The sequence below is a fragment of the Alligator sinensis genome, unplaced genomic scaffold (assembly GCF_000455745.1).
Source record: "Alligator sinensis unplaced genomic scaffold, ASM45574v1 scaffold199_1, whole genome shotgun sequence".
Classification (NCBI taxonomy): domain Eukaryota; kingdom Metazoa; phylum Chordata; order Crocodylia; family Alligatoridae; genus Alligator; species Alligator sinensis.
In genome coordinates, this window is record NW_005842008.1 from 1,084,649 (window position 1) to 1,105,490 (window position 20,842).

General features: G+C 41.6%; 1 protein-coding gene across 6 annotated transcripts in view; it reads left to right on the forward strand.

Moving 5' to 3' along the window:
* Window positions 1–20,842, forward strand: part of KIAA1107 (KIAA1107 ortholog) — an 84,819-nt gene that overhangs the window by 48,415 nt on the left and 15,562 nt on the right. For 3 of the 6 annotated variants that reach the window (XM_025201890.1, XM_025201889.1, XM_025201891.1), the window contains 8 exons: window positions 5,115–5,204; window positions 7,407–7,487; window positions 8,694–8,790; window positions 9,403–9,491; window positions 9,734–9,836; window positions 16,222–16,404; window positions 17,920–18,057; window positions 19,319–19,448. In XM_025201890.1, the coding sequence (XP_025057675.1) occupies window positions 5,152–5,204; window positions 7,407–7,487; window positions 8,694–8,790; window positions 9,403–9,491; window positions 9,734–9,836; window positions 16,222–16,404; window positions 17,920–18,057; window positions 19,319–19,448 (874 nt within the window). In that variant the 5' untranslated portion in view covers window positions 5,115–5,151. Of the gene's footprint in view, window positions 1–5,114; window positions 5,205–7,406; window positions 7,488–8,693; window positions 8,791–9,402; window positions 9,492–9,733; window positions 9,837–16,221; window positions 16,405–17,919; window positions 18,058–19,318; window positions 19,449–20,842 lie in introns of those variants that run through there. The other 3 variants (XM_025201888.1, XM_025201892.1, XM_025201893.1) reach the window with 3 other exon arrangements.

The following is a 20,842-nucleotide window of genomic DNA, read 5'->3' on the forward strand; positions in this document are numbered from 1 at the left end:
CTCTTAAAGACCCCCAGGGTAGGAGCCAGCACCACTTATCTTGGAAGTTGGTTCCAGATCCTAGCCGCCCTGACAGTGAAATAGCGCCTCCTGATTTCTAGTCTGAGTCTACCCTCTGCCAGCTTGTGACCATTATTTCTAGTCACTCCTGGTAGTGCTCGGGGGAGCAGGGACTTCCCCAATGCCTGCTGGTCCCCTCTGACTACTTTGCAAATGGCCACTAGATCCCCCCTCAGCCTTCACTTGTGGAGGCTGAACAGGTTCAGGTCCCTTAGCCTTTCCTCGTAGGGCCTGCCCTGCTGACCCCTCATCATGCGGGTGGCCCTCCTCTGAACCCTCTCAATGCTGTCCACATCTCTCCTGAAGTGCGGTACCCAGAACTGGACGCAGTACTCCAACTGCGGCCTGACCAGTGTTGCATAGAGGGGGAGGTTCACCTCCTTGGACCTGCTTGAGATGCATCTGTGGATGTATGACAAGGTGCAGTTGGCCTTCCTGACCGTGTGCCCACACTGTCGGCCCATGTTATTTTGGCATCAATAATGACTCCAAGATCCTTTTCTGCTTCTACGCTGACAAGAAGGGAGTTCCCCAGCCTGTAGGTATGCTGCTGGTTCTTCCCCCCCAGGTGCAGTACCTTGCACTTGTCAGTGTTGAAACCCATCCTGTTCTCATCCACCCACCCCTGTAACCTGTCCAGGTCCGATTGCAGCCTATTCCTCCCTTCTAGTGTGCGCACTTCTCCCCACATCTTAGTGTCATCTGTGAATTTGAACAGGGTGTTTTTTATCCACCCCCCCGTCCAAGTCGTTGATGAAGATGTTGAACAGTGCGGGCCCGAGGACCAAGCCCTGCAGAACCCCACTGCCCACATCCATCCTGGTCGAATAAGACCCGTCCACCACCACTCTGGGTGCGGCCCTCCAGCCAACTAGTGACCCATCTTACTGTGTAGTTATTGATGCCACAGTCTCCTAGTTTTATAATGAGAATGGGGTGAGAGACAGTGTCAAAGGCCTTCCTAAAGTCCAGAATACTACATCCACTGCGACACCTGCGTCTAAGGATTTTGTGACCTGATCATAGAAGGCCACCAGTTTGGTCTGACAGGACCTGCCTCTAATGAACCCGTGTTGGTTGCCCCTAAGCGTAATCTCCCCTGCTGGCCCCTCGTGCACATGCGCCAGGATAATTCTTTTGAAAAGCTTCCCCAGGACCGAGGTAAGACTCATGAGCCTATAGTTTCCTGGGTCCTCCTTCCTCCCTTTTTTGCAATTGGGAACCACATTGGCCCTTTTCCAGTCCTCTGGCACCACACCAGAGCACCATGAGTGCTCGTAAAGCCGTGCCAGCTTCCTAGACAACGCAATGACCTCTGTTAATTCCCTCAGCACTCTGGGGTGGAGATCATCAGGACCAGCTGATTTAAATACGTCCAGTCCCTCCAGAAGTTCCCTGACTAGGTCTTCACTGACCCTAGGCCTGGGGCCTACGGGGGTCCCGGTGTGGGGGGTGACCCAGTCCCTACTCAGGAAAATGGAGGCAAAAAAATTGTTAAATAAGTTAGCTTTGTTGTCTGGTGTGATGACCAGATTTCCTAGCGTGTCCTGCAGAGGCCCCACATTACCCGGTACCTTCTTTTTACCCACTATACATTTAAAAAAAGGACTTCTTCTTGTCCTTGATCCAGGTAGCTAGTCTGAGTTCTATCTCCGCCTTGGCTTTCCTGACTGCCTCACTACAGCCCCGAGCAACAGAGGTATAGTCCTCCCTGGTGATGGCCCTTCCCTTCCTTTGGGTGTACATCTCCTTTTTAGCTAGGAGATGGTCCCGTATGCTTTTGGTGAGCCATGGGGGCTTTTGCGCTCTCTTACCCCTTTAATCCATGTTGGGATTACCTCCCTTTGGGCTTGGAGGATCGTCTCCTTAAGGAACAACCACTCTTCTTGGACACCCAACTCCCCTCCCCTGCGGGACCTCAGTGTCTCCCTGACTATTCTCCTTACCTCATTGAAATCCGCCCTCCTGAAGTCCGGGGCTGCTGCCTTGCTGCAGGCCTTTGCCACCTTGCACTGGATGGTGAATTCCAGCAGGCGATGATCGCTGTCGCCCAGGTGGTCGAGCACCCACAGACCCCTCACCAGGTCGTCGCCCATGGCCAGGACCAAATCCAACAAGGCATCTCCCCTGGTGGGGCTCTGCACCTCCTGGGTTAGATGGAGGTCCTGTATCTCGGCTAGGAACGTACGTGAGTGGTCAATCCTGGCTGACTGGTCTTCCCAGCAGATGTCTGGAAAGTTTAGGTCACCCATGATGACCACGTCCTTTGACCTAACTGCCTCCATGAGCTGACTTAAGAATTCCCGGTCTAGCTCTTCCCCTTGGTTGGGTGGTCTGTAGTAGACCCCCACCGTTAAGTCCCTTTCCCCTCGACTTCCTTGTATTCTAACCCAAAGCACTTCAGTGTGCCCCTCCTCCGACCCAGTGCCACTTGTTGAGGATGTGTATTTCTCCTTGACGTAGAGCACCACACCCCCACCTCTCCTCCCTGTCCTATCCCTTCTGTACAGCTTATAGCCCTTGATATTCACCGCCCAGTCATGCGTTGGGTCCCACCACATTTCGGTGAGCCCCACTATGTCTGGGTTGGTGTTAGCTAGCAGGAGGGTAAGATCCTCCTGGTTGTTCCCCATACTATGAGCATTAGTGTAGAGACATTTGAGGCCTCCTGAAGATGCATGCACTGCCCCCCTAATCTCAGTGCTACCCGGGCCCCTGTTGCTTACCTGGGTATTAGTTTTGCTCGTCGTCAGTCTAGGCTGGGCTGTCATTGTGGGTGACGCTTGGTTTAGTGGTCCAAGGCTTTCTCCGCCCTCGTCTTCCCCTTCCCCCAACGAGCCTAGTTTAAAGCCCGCCAGAGGAGATCAGCCACCCTAGAAGAGAACACATGCTTACCTTTGGGGGAAAGGTGAAGCCCATCCCATCCGAACATCTCTCTCATCCTGATGTGTGGATCGTTGTCTAGGAAGCTGAAGCCTGCCTCGAGACACCGTTCCCGAAGCCGCAAGTTGACCTCTCTGATGCAGGTCTCGTGTTGTCTTCCACGTCCGCTCACTGGTAGGACAGAAGAGAATACCACCTGTGCCCCTATGTCCTTCAGCATGCCCCTCAGAGCATGGTAGTCCATCATCAGGTGATCAGGGCTTCTGGCCGCATCATTAGTGCCCAAATGGATTAGGGCCATGGGGTAGTAATCAGTGGGCTGGATAATGGCCGGGATCGTCTCCGTCGCATCCTGAATCTTTGCTCCGGGCAGGCAGTAGACCTCGCGTGTCGAGTGGTCCTGGTGACAGATGGGACCCTCTGTACCTCTCAGGATGGAGTCACCTCTGACGATCACTCGTCAAATAGGTCAAATGATCCTAGCAAGATAAGCACCCAAACGCCTTTACAAAGAGTCCAGAGTAGGTGCTTGCACCACTTCTGGGGAGAGTCTGTTCCAGATCCCGGACACTCTGATTGTAAAGAAGCTTTTCCTTGTGTCTAGTCCAAATTGGCCTTCCAGAAGTTTGTGGCTGTTAGACCTTGTTATCCCTTGGGGAGCCCTGGTGAACAATTCCTTAGCAGCTGCAAGAAGGTTAACAATGGAGTCCACCCCTCTGTCTCCTGGGCCACAGAGAAGTAGGGGAGCCCTTTTGCCAGCTATTAGACTATAGCATCTCTATGCTTCTGTTCCTTCATGCTTCTATTCCAGCAAAGAAAAATCAGCTTCGCCCTTAAGACATGCATCCCAATTTTGGAGGCCTGATTTTGGAGAGGAAAGGTATGCAAGTACAAGGATGGAACTGACAAAACTAGAGGGCTGTGTGTGGCTTTCAGGAGAGTAAATGGAAAAGATCATGCATGCATATTCAGAATTTATAGAATCATGTTTCGCATACTACGGGGCTGTTTTGGTCTGATGAAGTTCCTTCGGGGATTAAGGATTTACTTAGATTTACTATAATATAGCCTCAAATATAATATGCACTTTGGCTTTAAAAGGCAGAATGAAGAGAAAAGATTTTTCCAGAGTTGTGGTTGCACAGAGCAGGGACACAGACTAATCTTTAGCTGACTCATCATCCCTTTCCTGCATAATTAAAGCCAAATCCCTAGCTGCTCCTGAAGATTGGTCTCCATGGGTGGGTCTGTGATTCTAAAAAGATATAAAGAGTCTATGCTAAACAGCAAAGGAGTTTGAGCAGAAAAGATTGTGAAATAAAGAGATGGGTTTCAGCTAACAGACTGAGGAAAGTTAGCTTGATTAGTAGAACATCAAGACCGTTAAAAAGGAGACATGATATTTAACACCTGTAAAGTGAATAAGAATGAGCCATTAAGTCAGTGTCCAGAGAGATGATACAGTCAAAAACACTACAGCTGCTGCACTGTAAGTCATAAATCAAACCAAGGTGCTTCCCACTCTGGGCAGAAAATCACCTTCCCCATTTAATACATGACTTCCAATTATGGGGGGCTGATTTGAGGGGAAAAGGTGTGTGTTGTATGTTACATCTTGAGAAAATATGGTATTTTATTTTTATAAAATATTTATCATAGGAAAGTAAGACTGGAAGGGACCTGCTCAAGGTAGGATCATCCCCACCTAAACCATACCAGTCAAGTGTCTAGCTAACCTTCATTTGAAAGTGTCCAGGAATTTCTTTATTTGAATGAGTATACAAAAAGTATCGGAGAGAGATTTGGTATATACCTGTTTGTCTGAAATATTATTATATAAGTAATTTAATGCTATGCTGTAGTAATAATGAAAAATATATCCCACTTTCTCATTTGGATGAGAAAGGGGTGTTTGTGACACCTTGATTTCTTCTGGTTTAAGTGGCTATAAAAGGTGTGCTTGAAATTGGTTTTAATTGAAAAATATCAGCATAATAATTTTAATTGTTTCTGTTAGATATCTTGAGAGATGTTGTGAAAGATATTGGTCAAAAAGGTATGCAGTGCAGACTGAAATCTTGATGTACAAGAGACAAAAATCTGAGTCAATGTTAGCGTATAATATTTGTATCTAGTGGAATAAAGTTTTGGGGTTTTTTTTTTCCTCTTAGAGCTATTTTATGTGCCAGATCTAGTTACTTTACTGCTATGCTGAGTGGAAGTTGGGCTGAAAGCTCCCAAGAGCACATTACTCTTCAAGGGTAAGCATAGTCTTTGCAAGTCTTACAGGACCAAAGGTAGGCAATTTAAAATCACTGCAAATACACAGTAACTGTGCTGCATACAAAGCACTTCAGTGTAATCTGTTGTGATGATTTCTTTTTTTCTTCTGTGTAATATAATTGCTTGCAGTATTTTGATTTGAGTAAAATGCAATGGTTTTATCTTTTTAACATTGTCAATCCAGTGAGAGTAAAGCATTCAACAAACACAATGGTACTTAATCAGAACAGTACTTCTCACAATCCATATTTTAGTGTCCATGGCCTCGGTGACACTTTTTTTTTCCCAACTCATTTTGGTTAAACTGATTTATTCCACAAAAAGTGTCCTGAACACCTCAGCTGTTTTATAGATCTTTATAGCTGTGTGTATAATAAAAACTAAGCATATAAAGGCAAAGAAGCTGTTCAGTTTGGAACTCTCTTTTAGCTGCTTTGATTCAGCAGTATCATACACTAGGAAACAGGATAGTGTTTCAAAATATTTATCAGCAGTGGTCGTCTGCTGCACAGTGTAGCTGCTTATGTGGAATAAATACAACTCTTTAAATGTTGTTGCATATTCCATGGATGGACTGAGGTTTTCAGTATCTCTGAGACCATCAGTTCTGTCTTCTGTGCAAAACTGCATTGGATATTAAGGCTTTCATTACTATTTGTATCTGTTATGATCATGTATGTAATGTATCATAACCTTGCTGTTTCATAAACTAAAGAAAGCTAATAATCTCATGCAGCATTTTGCTATGGCAGATCCAGATTTCTGTACAAAGAACCATGTATGTTGTAGACTGCTCAACCTTGTATACTTTGCATTATTATGAATGATTTGAACACAGTTTTCTTCCAGTTTTCATCATTCTATTTTCCTGTTTATTTAATCAGACTTCTCTGATATTACATATTTTTAATGCTAATAAAGCTGTTCAGTTTTACTTTTATTGGTTATGTAGCTTTAAAGTTATATAGCAATCTTTTTAGAAATCAAAGGCAGTTACCTTTTTTGCTCAACACGTCATCTTTCTAAATAGTTAAGAAATTTCAGCCATTGTTTTTGATAAGACTTTCTTCTGAAAATTACCCTATTTAATCTTTTTGCAACTGTTTCAGTAATAGTGTCTCATTATTTTCAGGTAATAAGAGCTAACTAGATTCATTGTACTACCGTCATCTTTTATAGTTCAGTCTTCTGCTTTATGCAGATTATCTCACAGTCTTTCTTAACTCATAAATAAATTGCATATGGCTTATTCTGAAATAATGAAAATGTTGCTTAAGATAACAGCTGTCAAGACAGCAGGGAAACCCTTTCTTGCTGTTTTTATGGTTATCCTGTGTGCTAATATATAGAGAGACAACTGTTGCCTTTGCTGCTTAGTGTGTTGCAACCAATTTTTTCTTTGTTTTTAGTCATCACTGTCTGTTGCTCAAACACATTTAATATTTGAAGGGGTCCCAGCATGCAAGTTTTTTCTTCTTCCCCCACCCCACCCTCTCCTTACCTAATGGGTGGTGGAATGGGAATTCCCGATGGTTCTGGGAATTAACCATAGTGACTAAGATGAAAATTATCCTAAAAATTGTGCTAGGCAAGTAATATAAATGCATTGACTTTGATGAAATGTTAGGCTTACAAAAACCTTCTAAATATTTTGAGATGAGACTTTTCTCGTTACCACAGAAACTGATTGTGTTTTTATCAAAGTTAATGTTCAAATGTATTCTTAGAAATAAGAAACCCATAATATATTAAATTATTTCTAAAACTGTTTTTAAACATGTATGACTAACAAAAAATTGGGCATGTACTAGTGATATCTTTGGAAGGCGAAAATGTCTTCTTTGTACACATTATCTGTGTAAATAAACTGGAAATTAGAAAACCACCACAAATCCAAGCAGTATTTTTATTCTGTAGAAAAAATTAATCAAAGATTTAAAATACAATGGAGTTTAAATATGATTACTAAAATTAGTGAAGTTAGTTCCAAGATAAAGTCCTATTTTAGATTATAGTAATCTTGGATACTAATTGTATTACTCCCATTTCCTTTCCATAATTTGTTTCTTAGTGTGGTAAGTTGGCACTTCAACCTTTTGAATCATTTTCTATTTATAAAATGCAAACAATTTTATTTGAACATCTTTATTTGCAGTGATTTTTCTCTTTCTGTTTTGCAGCATAACCCATGTAGAAATGTGTGTCATCTTGAATTTTATATATGGAGGAATATTTGATCTTCCAAACAAAGCCAATGCTGGGTACATGTCAACTTTTATTATTTTTAATTGCACTTCTTGCCTATTCTGCTCCTTTTCAGTTCAGACTCTAATAGAAAATGCATCCTGTAGTATCAGTAAGACAAAGGTGTCAAATATAATGATCATTATACCTAAACATACTTGAGGAAATTCCAAAAATAAAGTTGTAGGTGAAATCTTATTTATTCAGCAGCTACTGGAAAAGGTGGGCCAGCAACCCAGTAGAAAATTAGACTTGGAGAAAGATGTTTAGAATATGAACAGTACAGCAATATGGACAAAGTGTGATGATATTCTGTAACATTTAGTGGGTGCTCTTTTAAAAAGATTCTTTTAATGAGTGTTATATTCTATATATATAGAATATATTGTTTATAAACACTTAGATCTATAGCAGGGTTCAGTGTGTGTGTGTGTGTGTGTGTGTGTGTGTGTATAGAATATATTGTTTATAAACACTTAGATCTATAGCAAGAAGTTGAACAGAAACATGAAGCAACTATAGGCAGTCTTTTAATATTTAATGGTGCAAATCCTGTCTTCGTGGGCCCTGGGAAATCTACAGATCTTGGAACAGCATAGGACCCTCCTGTTGAGAGAGCAGGTGGGCAGTGCAGTCACATCAGGGGCACTAATTCAGCTGTTGCATGCATCTGTTTCCCACTCCACCCACAGTCTATGAGGAAGTTTGGGTATCTGCAGATTCTGTGGATGCTCCGGGCCAACCCCAGAATTCTTCTTAACGGTGGCAATAATTGGAGCCATGTTTTATATAGCTTATAGTGCAGAAGCTCATGAAGAATTTTAGACATCTGCTGTCTCCCATTCTTGTGCTGTAGGTCTCCACTGGTTCTTCTGTTTATTGGGGCTCCTGTGCCTATTTAATTTCAGTGAGGGATGGCTAAAAGTAAGATTTGTTCATTATATTCCCAGGATGCTGCTTCTGCTAAAGGTTAAATTTCCAGTTTGCGCATTACTAATATACAATATTATGGCAAAAAAGATCCCATGCAATTATAACAGGAGTTTTGAAATAGATATTATTCTTTACAATCTGTTATATAACACCGGTTCCTAAGTGCACTAGTAATGTCAAAAACATAAGTTTTGAATGTTAGAATCATTTGATTGATCAAACTTTATTTCCCCAAGATTACTAAAATGCTGAAGCTAATATATAATCTTTTTGTACTGCTCTTACTTAAGTCGAATACTGAGCATTGCAGATATGTATGGGCTAGATGGGCTGAAAGAAGTAGCAATCTATGTTCTGAAAAGAGACTACTGCAACTTTTTTCAAAAGGTAGGCATGTACCTGTCAGCTTTTCTACTACTTTGTTAGCCATGATGCCCAGTGAAGAAGGATTTTTGTTCATCTCTTGCACCTAAAATAGATAAGATGTTTAAATAACCAAGTTTCCTTCTGCTAGGCAATATACTATATGTATTCAGTTCAGTGGAATTACTACCTGGAGATAAGGCTTGCAGAAGCAAGCACCTTGTTATGTAATTCCAGCAATATGCTAGGCATAGTTTGTAAACCATAACAGACAAAAACAGTATTCTACTCTACCAATTAAGCTTATATCAATATACTTTAAAATTTACCAATTTATATGGGGGTTGTAACAGAGAAAAGCTGTATCTTTGTATAGTTGGTTTTGTAGTAGTATATTCTGCTCAACTGATAGTAGAAAAATAGAAGAGTTTTTACCTGAACTTGTTCACACTGAACCCTGCATTATTGCCACTGACCTCAGTGAAAGCAGGAGCAGGCCTATTTTGTATGAATGCACACAAATGTAAACACTCTCTCAACTAAAAATGCTTCTGCATAAATTGAATACCTGTATAGCTGTAGAGTTTCTAATAGTGTGAATGCATAGTAAGTATGATTATTTTCTAATAATTTTAGCCTATTCCTGGAAGACTGCAACCTATGCTAGAATGTCTGGCTATTGCTCATTCTCTGGGAGTGGAAAGCCTTTATGCTGCTTGCATGAAGTAAGTGAAATAATGCTTAATGGCTTATGCTATCCACTTTCACAGTTCATTTTTTAAATCAATGTATTTTTAAACATTGAACATATTTTTGTTACATTTATTGTTTGTATTTGAACATATTTTTCCACAAAAATTCAGGAAACTCATTTATGCTAACAGTAGTAAAAATATTAGAATAATAGTTTTGTAAAATGTGATGCATGTTACTTATTTAATTAAGCAAGACTCTCATTTTTTAATAGATGGATAGGAAAACATTTTGTAAAATGCTGGTCAGACAGGAGCTTTGCCAGTTTACCTGCTGAGCTTCAGAACAAGTGTCTTACTATGTTGAGTCAGTCTCTGGTAAGTATTCACTTGGTATGCTTCATATAAAATGGAACTCAGTGGGGCCTAACTATATCTAAACATTTGCTCGGCTTCTCAGGCAGGTTTTTCAGTGTACACACACTGCAGCTATATGGTTTCAAGTACTCCATGTAAATCTAACTTGGGCATGTCTGTATGAGATGTAGGGACAGCATGACTGCAGTATAAGACATGCTTAGTTCTCTAAGCTGAGGCTTAATACACCTTTACAATCATGGATTTCAAAAATAAATCAATAAGCTTCTTCCACTTTTTCTTCACTCTGAAAAAGTTTTTGAGTAGCCCCTCAGCCTTCTTGAGTTCTGTGTGGTACCCATTCCCAAAGCTTCCCAAAACTGTAGTGTTCCCTGGTGGCCTGCAGAATTTTGAAGGCATTTTGGAAAAAAAGTCTACAGATATTTATTTAACTTGAACTACTGTATATTACGAAATCTTTTTTTAATACTGTGCAGCACTACTTTTTAACACTTATATGTGCATGATAATTAGATATGAATATATGTGATTCTTTCATCTGTCAGTCTTGGGAATTTAAATGTAAAAGCTAGTTGAATATACAGTGCTTTCTTTTATTTAACTTCCAAACACCACACTTGGCCTCGAGGAGAGTTGCTGTAGTTCTTTCATGAGTTTTTAGTCAACATTGAAGGGAGCATACAAGCAAAAGTTTTGATGCAGAGTACCAACGTATTTCTGCTGCTCCTGCCTAGCAAATCTTGAAAGAAGTGTGAAGAGCAAGAAGTAGATGAGCAGTGGAGAGAATATTTGGAAAGTCACTTTGATAGCTACGAGAAGCTAGAAACCTCTTAAGTGTTGAATGCGGATAAAGTAACATTGAAGTACTTATTCTTGGAGCCTTACAAACAGATGTTAACAATCAGTCATTTTAAATGGGCAGAGGGAACTCCTTCTTGCAGCTATTCATAATAATCTCTTACTTAAGGGAAAAAAATTATCTGAAGGGGTAAAATTCAAGATTGACCGGTAACTGCAAGGTGCTGATTTCATAGGAAATTTTGAAAACATTTTAGGCATTTATACACACATTTTTTTGTCCTGTGATGAGCCAGAGATCTGCCACTTAGGAGCAGACTGTTTAATCAAGTCTGTTCCTTACACAAGATGATGCGAACTGCGTTGCGCCACATGCAGTTGTATAAGTAGCAAAATGCGCGCAGAAAATGGCGGCGGTGCATTTTTTAACTAAATCATCTTCTATGCATTTTAGTTCAAAAGCACACCGCTACCATTTTCTCAGCGCTGACGTACATTTTGCTGCTTATACAACTGCAAGCATTGCAGCACCAGGCACTTTTTAAAGCACCTGGTGCGGCAGCACTTATATGTGTAAATGCCCTTTGAGCCAAATGTTGTTTCATCTTTATGTAAGTAGCACTTACATAGCTGTGTAAGGATTCTGTATGTGCTCGTATAGCTACATTTGTCCTGCACTTCCCTGTCAGTATGACCAGAAGGCTGCAATCTGGCAGAGCAGAATAGCATAGGTACACACATCACCCTGCATCAGTCCCAAAGCTGTAGTCACAGAGAAACCACAAGTACTTTGGGTTGGTTGGAGTGGGGGAGGGACTTTCCCACATTTTAATCCAGTAGTCTAAGGATTAGGGCACTTGGCCAGGGAATGGGAGACGGGTCCAGAGAGGGTTTGAACTTTCATCTCGCACTTCCAAGCACAGTGCTTTAACCACCAGGCTGTGCAGTAGGTATTTCCCGAAGCATTGTACAGCTCTCTTGAAGCAATTTCACTGTGCAGGAAGAAGCTATGTAGGGTCAGGAAGAAAGCAAATCTGTCTGAGGGTTGTTCATGAGATAGGCACTGGTGTGGAAAGGAGAGGGCCTCAAGTTCTGGCTCTTGGCCCCAGTGGCTGTTCTGCACTTTATTCATTGGATAGAATGAATAAAAAAGTTTGTCCCCTATCGGGTGGAGGAGCCTCCTCTCTTCCAGGGCAGAGCCTCCCTCTGTTTTCTCTGGCTACTTAGGTGCCACTTAAGATGTCCCAGCCACTCCATGGAGTATCCCCCACAGCGGGGAGATCACAAAGGTTGTGATTTCCCAGCCTCAGGGGTCCATTGCGCTCCCCAGTAGCTGAGAGATCAGAGCAACCGCGCTCCCCCAGCCACAGACAGCCTGCATGTACAAATTTAAAGCTGGATATAAACCAGCTATAACAGGGGTCGGCAGCATTTTTGAGCAGAATGCCGAAAACACCTGTAACCTTGGTTTGTAAGATCTTGGCGCACCAGAGGTGAACAGCGGTGGCAGCTGTGAGGGGCCTGATCCGTGTTGTGGCAGTGCAGTCCCAGCCTATTCCCCAATATCTGCACCAAGGCGCACATGCCAAGCAAAATGCCTTTGTGTGCCATGCACTGGCACCCATGCTGGGGGTTGCCTACCCCTGAGCTATAAAGTTTATTACACATTTTCGAGCAGTAACTTTATAGCTGGTTGGACCTTTTTAAGGTGCTGTAGTTAATTTGCAGGTATAACTAGTCTAGATTTATTGCACAATTAACAAGGTACTTGCATAATAGATATAATGTGTAGCTATGTAGAGTGGAGGCCTTAGACATGCACAGGTAAAACAGGATTTGGCCCATTATGTTTCACTGGAAGCACTAAATGGAAGTTTAGCCTACCTAGTGTCTTGCAAAAAAGAGGAAGTGATTTTTGCCTTGTAAATAGAAGCCTGATCCTGCAATATTAAAGAAGCTTGCAGATGTGTCCAGTGGAAGCAAGTCTGAAATAGTAACGTAATTAAGGTGGGGTGAGCAGGCCAGTAGTCCCAGGCATCACTTTGGTGGGGGAGAGATGGGAAAATAGCAGCAGCACCTGCAGCTGTGTAATTGTTCCAGCAGCATAGCAGCAGTCAGAAATTGCCGCTGCCTCCATGCATTGCAGGTGCCCTGGGTGCACAGCTGACTTGGTGAGCACCTCAGGATTGAAGCTTTATCTAACCTATGCTAGATTGTTTATTTTTTTGTCACACAAGTAAGCAAAATCGGTTTTGCCCATATGTGAATAGTATATTAGGGGCAAAGCTAATTGAACTAGGACTTGTTGGAACTTTAATCATATCTGAAAGTATGCACAAATACAGACTACTTTTTATTTAGCTTTTGGTAAGTGTGAATCTGAGCTTGCCACATCTTTGTGTGACTTCTTTATTTGAACTTCCTACTTTTTTCTGCAGTCACAGCGTAGTGCATCAATCAGCAACAGTCTGGAGCCACAGGTCAGAACAACCCGGCTTGGGTCTAAGGTGGGCCAGCATTCCAACCTGGCTGCAGCTGCTGCAGGTTCTGACTTACTGCAGTGTAGGTGCAGCTCCCATCTGCCCAGCCCCAGTGCAGCTCCTTGCAGCCTATTCTCATCATGGCCAAAGCCCTTACCACCAAGGCCGTTCAGCTTCGCAGGTTAGGTCCAGTGGCTTTCTGTGTTGGATGATGCCAATCTCTCTGGCCTAGTGAATGTAACCAAATAAAAGGCTTTTTGAACCACTGGCATAAGGATATTTTCCATTTCCTAAATTGTTTTTCACTAATCTGTTTCTGCTTTCCCAAAATATCTTCTCCTTTCATGACACTTAAGAGGTTCATAGAAGTTAGGGGCTGGAAGGGACCTCATGAGATCGTCAGGTCCAGCCCCCCTGCTCTTATGCAGGAAAAACTGCTGGGGTCAGATGATCCCAGCAAGGTGTGCGTCCAGGTGTCTTTTGACGATCTCCAGGGTAGGTGGCTGTACTACCTCTGTGGGGAGTCTGTTCCAGACTCTGGACACTCAAACCGTAAAGATGTTTTTCCTTGTATCCAATCTGAAGTGATCTAGCAGTTTATGTCCATTATTCCTTGTCTTCCCCTGAGGTGCCTTGGTGAACAGATGCAGACTGTCACCAAGTCCCCCCCTAAGTCTTCTCTTCTCCAGGCTGAACAATCCCGTGTCTTTCAGCGTCTCCTCATATGACCTGTTATCCACACCTCTAATCATTCATGTGGCCCTCATTTGGACTCTTTCAAGCTTCTCCACATCCTTTTTGAAGTGCAGCGCCCAGAACTGGATGCACTACTCCAGCTGTGGCCTCACCAGTGTCAAATAGAGTGGGAGGATAACATCCTTAGTCTTGCTTGAGATGCATCAGTTGATCCATACCAGTATATTGTTCACTCTGCCAGCTCTAGCATTGCACTGATAGTTCATGTTCATTCTGTGGTCGATCATGACCCCCTAGTTCTTTCAGTCATGGTGCTAGCTAGTGTAGCACCGCCAAGCCTGTAAGTGTGTTGCAGATTATTTTTCCCCAGATGGAGCACTTTACATTTTTTAGTGTTAAACATCATCAGGTTTTGATCCACCCACCTTACAAGCCTGTCCAGGTCAGTCTGTATCCTCATCCTGTCTTCCAGCATGACCTAGAAGTGGACTGGAAGTACTTTTGGTCCACTTCCGGGTCTGCTATTGAGCGCACAGGGCACCCCCCCCACCTCCCCCCCCCCGGCTTGGAGATCAGCCGTGGGGGGACTCCGGGTGCCCCCCCAAACCCAGGAGGCACCAGTTTCCAAGCTGCTGGGTGGGGAGGGGAGTCCCCCGTGTGCTCTGCAGCGGACCTGGCAGTGGACCGGAAGTGCTTCTAGTCCACTTCCAGGTCTGCCGCTGAGTATGCTGGGGACCCCCCTGCACTCCCGTGGGATGCTCCATCTGCTCCACCATCTCAGCATTCATGAGCCGCCTGATACCTTGACGTAAGTAGAAAAAACAGATAAAGCTGTGTCTATGGCCGAATCGTTGAATCTCTTCGAATCAGAAGCCTCTGATTTAATTCAATTTGGAGAGATTAATGGGTCTCCTGATTCGATTTGGATTTGGAGATTCGGCCACTGAATCGAGCCGAATCTCCTCCGAGTCGAATCAGCGACTGAAGCTTCGCACAGCCCTGGGGGATACCACTGGTCACCTTTCACCATGTTGACTCAGTTCCATCTATTAACAGTCTGTGGGTCCAACCTCAGAGCCAGGTTCATAGCCACCGGCCTGTTAAGTTGTTGAGGCCACAATTTCCCAATTTTACCATGAGGACATTGTGGGAGACCAAGTTAAAGGCCTTTTTAAAATCTAAGTATAGCCATCAACCTCATTTCCCTTATTAAGGTGGTGAGTTGCCTGATCGTAGAAGGACATGAGGTTGGTCAGGCATGACCTGCCCACAACAAAGCCATGTTGGCTGTCGTTTAGAATACTGCCTTCTCTGTTAGCCTATTACTGGTGGATTCTTTGATAAATTTTTCCAGGATTTTTCCAGGAATCAATTAGCACTAGAAATTTGGATTCCTTTACTGATTTATTAATATTTTGTTCCCATTTAGAGGAACACACAAGATTCCAATTATAGAAAATGCTCTTTAGCTTTGGCAGCACTTTAAAATCAAGACAACAGGAAACAATTTTATGAGGTTTGAACATATTGTACAGTGTATCAGCTGACCAGCCAGGTCATGTACAGGAGGTTTTTAAATCTATTTTACTTTGTTGGTTAATGATAAATTGTGAATTGGTTTTAAACTGAGTTAGCACATGGTAGCGCAGAAGATGAGGCCTCATCTAGGTACTTAGATTGTCACTATGGTCGCAAAGTCACAGAATATCTGAAGTTAAAAGGAAGAAATATTAGGAAACTAGATATATTTAAAACAAATATTCTCCATTGGTATCAGATCACTCCCTTGTATGAGTAAGTTAGATGTTGAGGAGGGTAAAGGAAAATAAAACTGTTGTCTAACAATTGCTTCCTTGTGTGGAGAGGAGCATTTAGTGTTTGCTCTGTTATAGAAGAAGTGAAGGGGCTCAGACCAGAAAAATGCTAATCTCTAGGGATCTACTGGAGGCTGAGCCATCTGCACTGAGGCTGCTGCACTACCTTCCAGCCACCTGGAACTCTCCCTGCTCTTTTTACCAACATGGTATTACATTTTCCTGTGACATAAATAGATCTCTGTCCTTTCCAATTACAGTTTCCTTTCCTTCAGTTTAGCGTTTGGCATTTGTTCATGAATCTGCCTTCTCTTCAGCACCAAAACGTAATATTAAGTAGTTGGAAAAAGCAATGAAACCACTTATGCAGGTGTTCTCACTTCACTGGAGAACAATAGAAACTGTTGAGATTTTTGTTTTACCTTTTTAAAAAATCTTTTAAATGTTAATGTAGAATTAATTAAAATCCAAGTACAAATTAAGAAAGGAAAATGTGCTAAGGATGATCATGTAAGTATTCAGTTACTGAATAGGTGTTACTTTAGAAGCAGTAGTTCTTTGAGTTACTACTCTAATAGATGTTCTTTTTATTTGAAGAGCCACAAAAATGCCGCTTTTCTTTTAATGGAAAGTGATAGGCTGATCGGTAGTCTTCCCCAAGTGAAATGGACTGAAACAGCTGTCGCAATGGCATCCAAGCTGCAAGAGGAATGCCTAACATTTATTGTAACAAACTTTTTGCAGATAATACAAAGTGAAAGTTTTTACATCTTCTTGCAGGTAAAGTGCTTACAAATTCTGTTCCCCTTTTCCTAAAGAAATAAATGGTATTGTTGCACTTTGTCTTGTGTTGGGGAAATTCACCCCAGCATGCCAGGGTGCTAAACTTTGCAAAATAACTTCAGCTTCACTTTATATTCATATTTATTTAAGAAATAAATATTTAGGGCATGAGTAAATTATGAGGGTTCCTGAAGGAAACTAAGGTGCTGGTACTAAGAATGGTTATGTTCTCAGCGTTGAATACAGGTGTTAGTAGTTCCACAGTACTACGTCTGCTTATAGAGTTAGCACACTCAATAAGTGTTCCCAGAAAGCTCCCAGTATGGCCGCATAGACACAGAGGAACAATTATAAATACGAGCAAGTACTCACAGGACGCATCTACATGAGACGCTTTACTAATGTGCAATCTAATTTGCAGTAAAGTGTCACCATCAACACATACGCAGCAATTACTGTGCAGTAGATTAATTTAATGCGCTGTTTGCTAGTATCCACGGGTATAGGTACTAGAAAATGGCATTTTAACTAATGTGCCGAAGCACGCATGTCGACACCAACCAGGAGCAAATTGCTTCCGGTCAGCCCAGGCAGCAGGGGACCACAACTGCTGCCTGGCTAAGCCCCAGAGGGAAGATGGGGGGGACCTGTCCTGGCTCAGAGGGCAGCTCTTTCTCAGCCACGCAGAGATCAGTGCCGGCCCCAGGGAGCAGAGGGGAGCTGTCCAGCTCTGGCAGGGACAGCTTGGGGCTGGCCCCAGTCTCTGTGCAACTGGGATGGAGCTTCCCCTGGAGCCAGAACAGCTCCACCCCAGAGCCCAGGCCTGACTCCCATCTGCCTGCCAGCCCAAGGCTAGCACCCAGGGGAGCCTGGAGCTTCCCCTGGCTGCTGCAGGGGAGCAGAGCAGGGCAGGAGCAGCCCTGAATTAGGCTGCTCCCATTGGGCTTTGTTTACTTGTGACACGGGTGCACATGCAGACGCGCATCCTTATGCACCTCATTTTCCTGCACGGATAATTCAGGAGCATTAATTGCATGTATAGATGCACCCAATTTCTTTCAACTTAATCATGAATTGATAGGGGGTAGCAATGCTAGAGGCAGTCATTTTAATTGACAAGACATCCCTAGTATTTCCTGGTAAGAGCTTGTCTAGTTTTACCCAGCACTGTTCATTTCCCTAACAATACAAAGATTTGGCAATTTGCAGAGATGAGTCAAAAATTATATATGGATGTGTCAAAACTACCCTTCTCATGGTTTCAAGTTTGTATATGTTATAAATTCAGCACCAGCTGTTTGTTCCTAAATTTTTGTTCATTGTGATGATACAATTCCAAGAGTATTTATAATGCAAGAGTATACTTTGTTGGGATGGGAGATGGATAAACAGAGAGATTTTTGGGAAAGCTTCTTACCAGTAAAGTCACAGTATGCCTTTTCTATCGGGCAGTGTTTCACATCTGAAGTATACTTTTTGTTTGAAATTATTGCTTTTTTGTTGTTTCCTTAGGCACAGGCAATGAGCAGCAAACCTGATCTCCTAGAACAAGTTTTTAAAGCAATTGAAAAAAACATTAATATTGAAAACAGCTGTTTTCTTATGATAGCTATGGACACTTTATTGAGCTCCACAAATGTGAAGGAGATGGTAGGTTTTACCACAGTAATGGATAAAGTATCGCATACTATTCAATATAGCAGACTGTATCAAACTGTTCTTTTGTATAAGCGTTCAAATCAGATTCTGCAGTTTGAGCTCAGTGGTGCCAGTCCTACAGTGGGATCCATGCACTTACACCTGTGTAAAGGTGTAAGGGACATAAGGAAGGACTGCTTTACTGTCCGAGTCTCCAGAGTCTGGAATCAACTCCCCCCAGAAGTGGTGCAAGCACCTACTCTGGACACATTCAAGATCCATTTGGATGATTATCTTTCTGGGGTCATCTGACCCCAGCTGACTTCCTGCCCTTGGGCAAGGGGGGCTGGACCAGATGATCTTGCGAGGTCCCTTCCAGTCCTAATGTCTATGAAAGCCCTGTTGAACACATTGGACCTGCTAGCACTTGTGCATATTATATTTTTTAAATGCAAAAATATTTTACAGTGCACATGGCAACAATAACATATATCATATATTAGGAACTATATAGATCTTATGTGCTGGGGAAAATACTGTTTAACATTCACTACCATTCTAAATTTATGACCAAGAAAAAAATTATTTTAAAATTAAATTACCTCTTATTTACCATGGGGGACAGGGCTTACTGGTATTTACTTTTTTTTAAATCTAGCAAATAGGAAGATTGGGGTTGGGTTTTTTTTGTTTAGTTTGCTTCAGGTCTTTTTTATTTTAATGCTATATTTCCTTTGGAACAAGGGTTTTTCATCTGTGGGGGCTTGTTTGTTTTTGTTTTTTGGGCTATGGGTACTGCCACAATAAAATAGTATGTAATACTTGTGAATTAAGGTTCACTATAAAGCCAATATTAACATTTTGAGTAGTGTTACATTCAAAAAAATGTGAACTACTGCAATCTAGTGCTTTTGTGGACTTAGTAAGTGCAATGAAAATGTAATCAGATTCATTATTGTCCCCTAGAGTATTTGACCTTGTCGTGACAGAGCTGATAGTAAAAACCTCTGAAGGGGCTCATAAACAAAAGATGAATTTGATGGTTTATGATGTTTTAGCTTGTGTGGGAGTGGCTTGGTTTCAAAATGTGTAAAATTATGGTGGCAGACAAAAAGCTCTCATGAACAGTATCTACATCTAGTAGGCAATCGTAAAATATAAGTGATGACATCATTGATCTAGCTTAGGGAGTAAGTAGATTCTGAAAGGAATAATGACTGGTTGCTATGACAATATGCCTCTCGCCAGCTGCTGATTTGTTACTTGAACACAGGGTTTTACGTGCAAGATCCAGGTTCTGCGTGATAAGCTGTGGATATTCCTAGTTCAGTCTTTTTATGCTGTTCGTCACACAGAAAGCTGGAAGTTGATGAAGCCAGACGACCAACAGAAAATACAAGCAGGTATGTGAGCCATCAAAAAACAACTACTACTGTATAATGGTAATGTGTTTAATACAAAAAATGCTGGCAGTTTTGGCAGCTGCTAATATATGTGTGTGTGTATGTATGTATATAGGATTGATGCTGTAGGTTTTAAGTCGCATTTTAGAACTGAAAGCAAAGATAAGCTACTTAGTCAGTTTAAAGCTTGGAAATGATTAAACCGTTTTCTTTGAATAATCCTTCCTAGCTTCTGTTTCTACTGATATGCAAAATGGAAATCAAAGATATATAGGCTGAGTCTGTTTTTGTTTGCAGCTACTCTAAATTATTAAAAATATTGAATAGGATTAAAGAAAAATGGTTTAAATCTCTCTCTTTAAGCTGACAAGCATTATGGAAAAATTAAATCTACACAAAGCAGATTACTAATTCTGTGAATTTAGTTTCTATTTTTTTTATCTGTTGTTCATATTACTGTGTAAAGACTGTTCATCTCTTGTATAATAGTCATCTCATGTGGACTCTGAATAGATATAGATGGCTTGACTTCACAATTGATTGGTATTGTGATACTGTATGTGCTGCTGCAGAGAGATCCCAAGGAGCTGCATAGTGTTCTCTAAAAATTTTAATGGGCAGTACTTTAAACAAAGGAAGTTTTTATGCTGAATGTTTCTTTGTTTTCAAATGTCTGGAAAGAAATTTTAAGGGTACAGAACTGATGGTAGCTTCAGGGCCATGGTTGAATAATTGCTTCAATAATGAAATGTTTTTTAAAGGGAAAAATGTTGCATTACGCTCATTTAAATGGCCCTTTTCTAAAATTCAGTCACTTTTGATTATGAGGTAAGACATTTTTATTTTTATTAACACACAAGCAAAATATATATAATCTGCTTGTAGTGAAAAAATTGTGTGTTTATAAATGGGTATGAGCTAGATGAAAAAGGAATTGTCAGTTTTTATAAGCATGGTTTAGAGGTGTAACCAAATGAGGTTTGACTGGTACTTTCTGAAGCAGGTCCCTGATTTCTTTCTGCATTGTAGAGCACTTCGGAGCTCGGGGACAGTTTTCAGAAATAGAAGCATTTCTGAGTATGTATTTGTGTCATCATTCTAACTGGCATCTGAGGTTGTTTTGTACTAGGGCTTTATATGCCAAGTAGTATATAGACCTGTGTTCATAATGTGGGTATCATTCAATCCTTGATGGTAGCAAAAACGGTCAGGTTTTAGATTATATGGTTTTAACACAGACTGTTGATAGTCTCTATATGTTTTCATTAAATTATCACATAATGTAAATCTTTCACTGTGTACATCTTTTATTATAAGAACAAGGATATGGTCTTGTTAGAGGAATCTTCATTTTTATGTGAGATTTATTTGGAATCATTTAAATCAACTTTCAC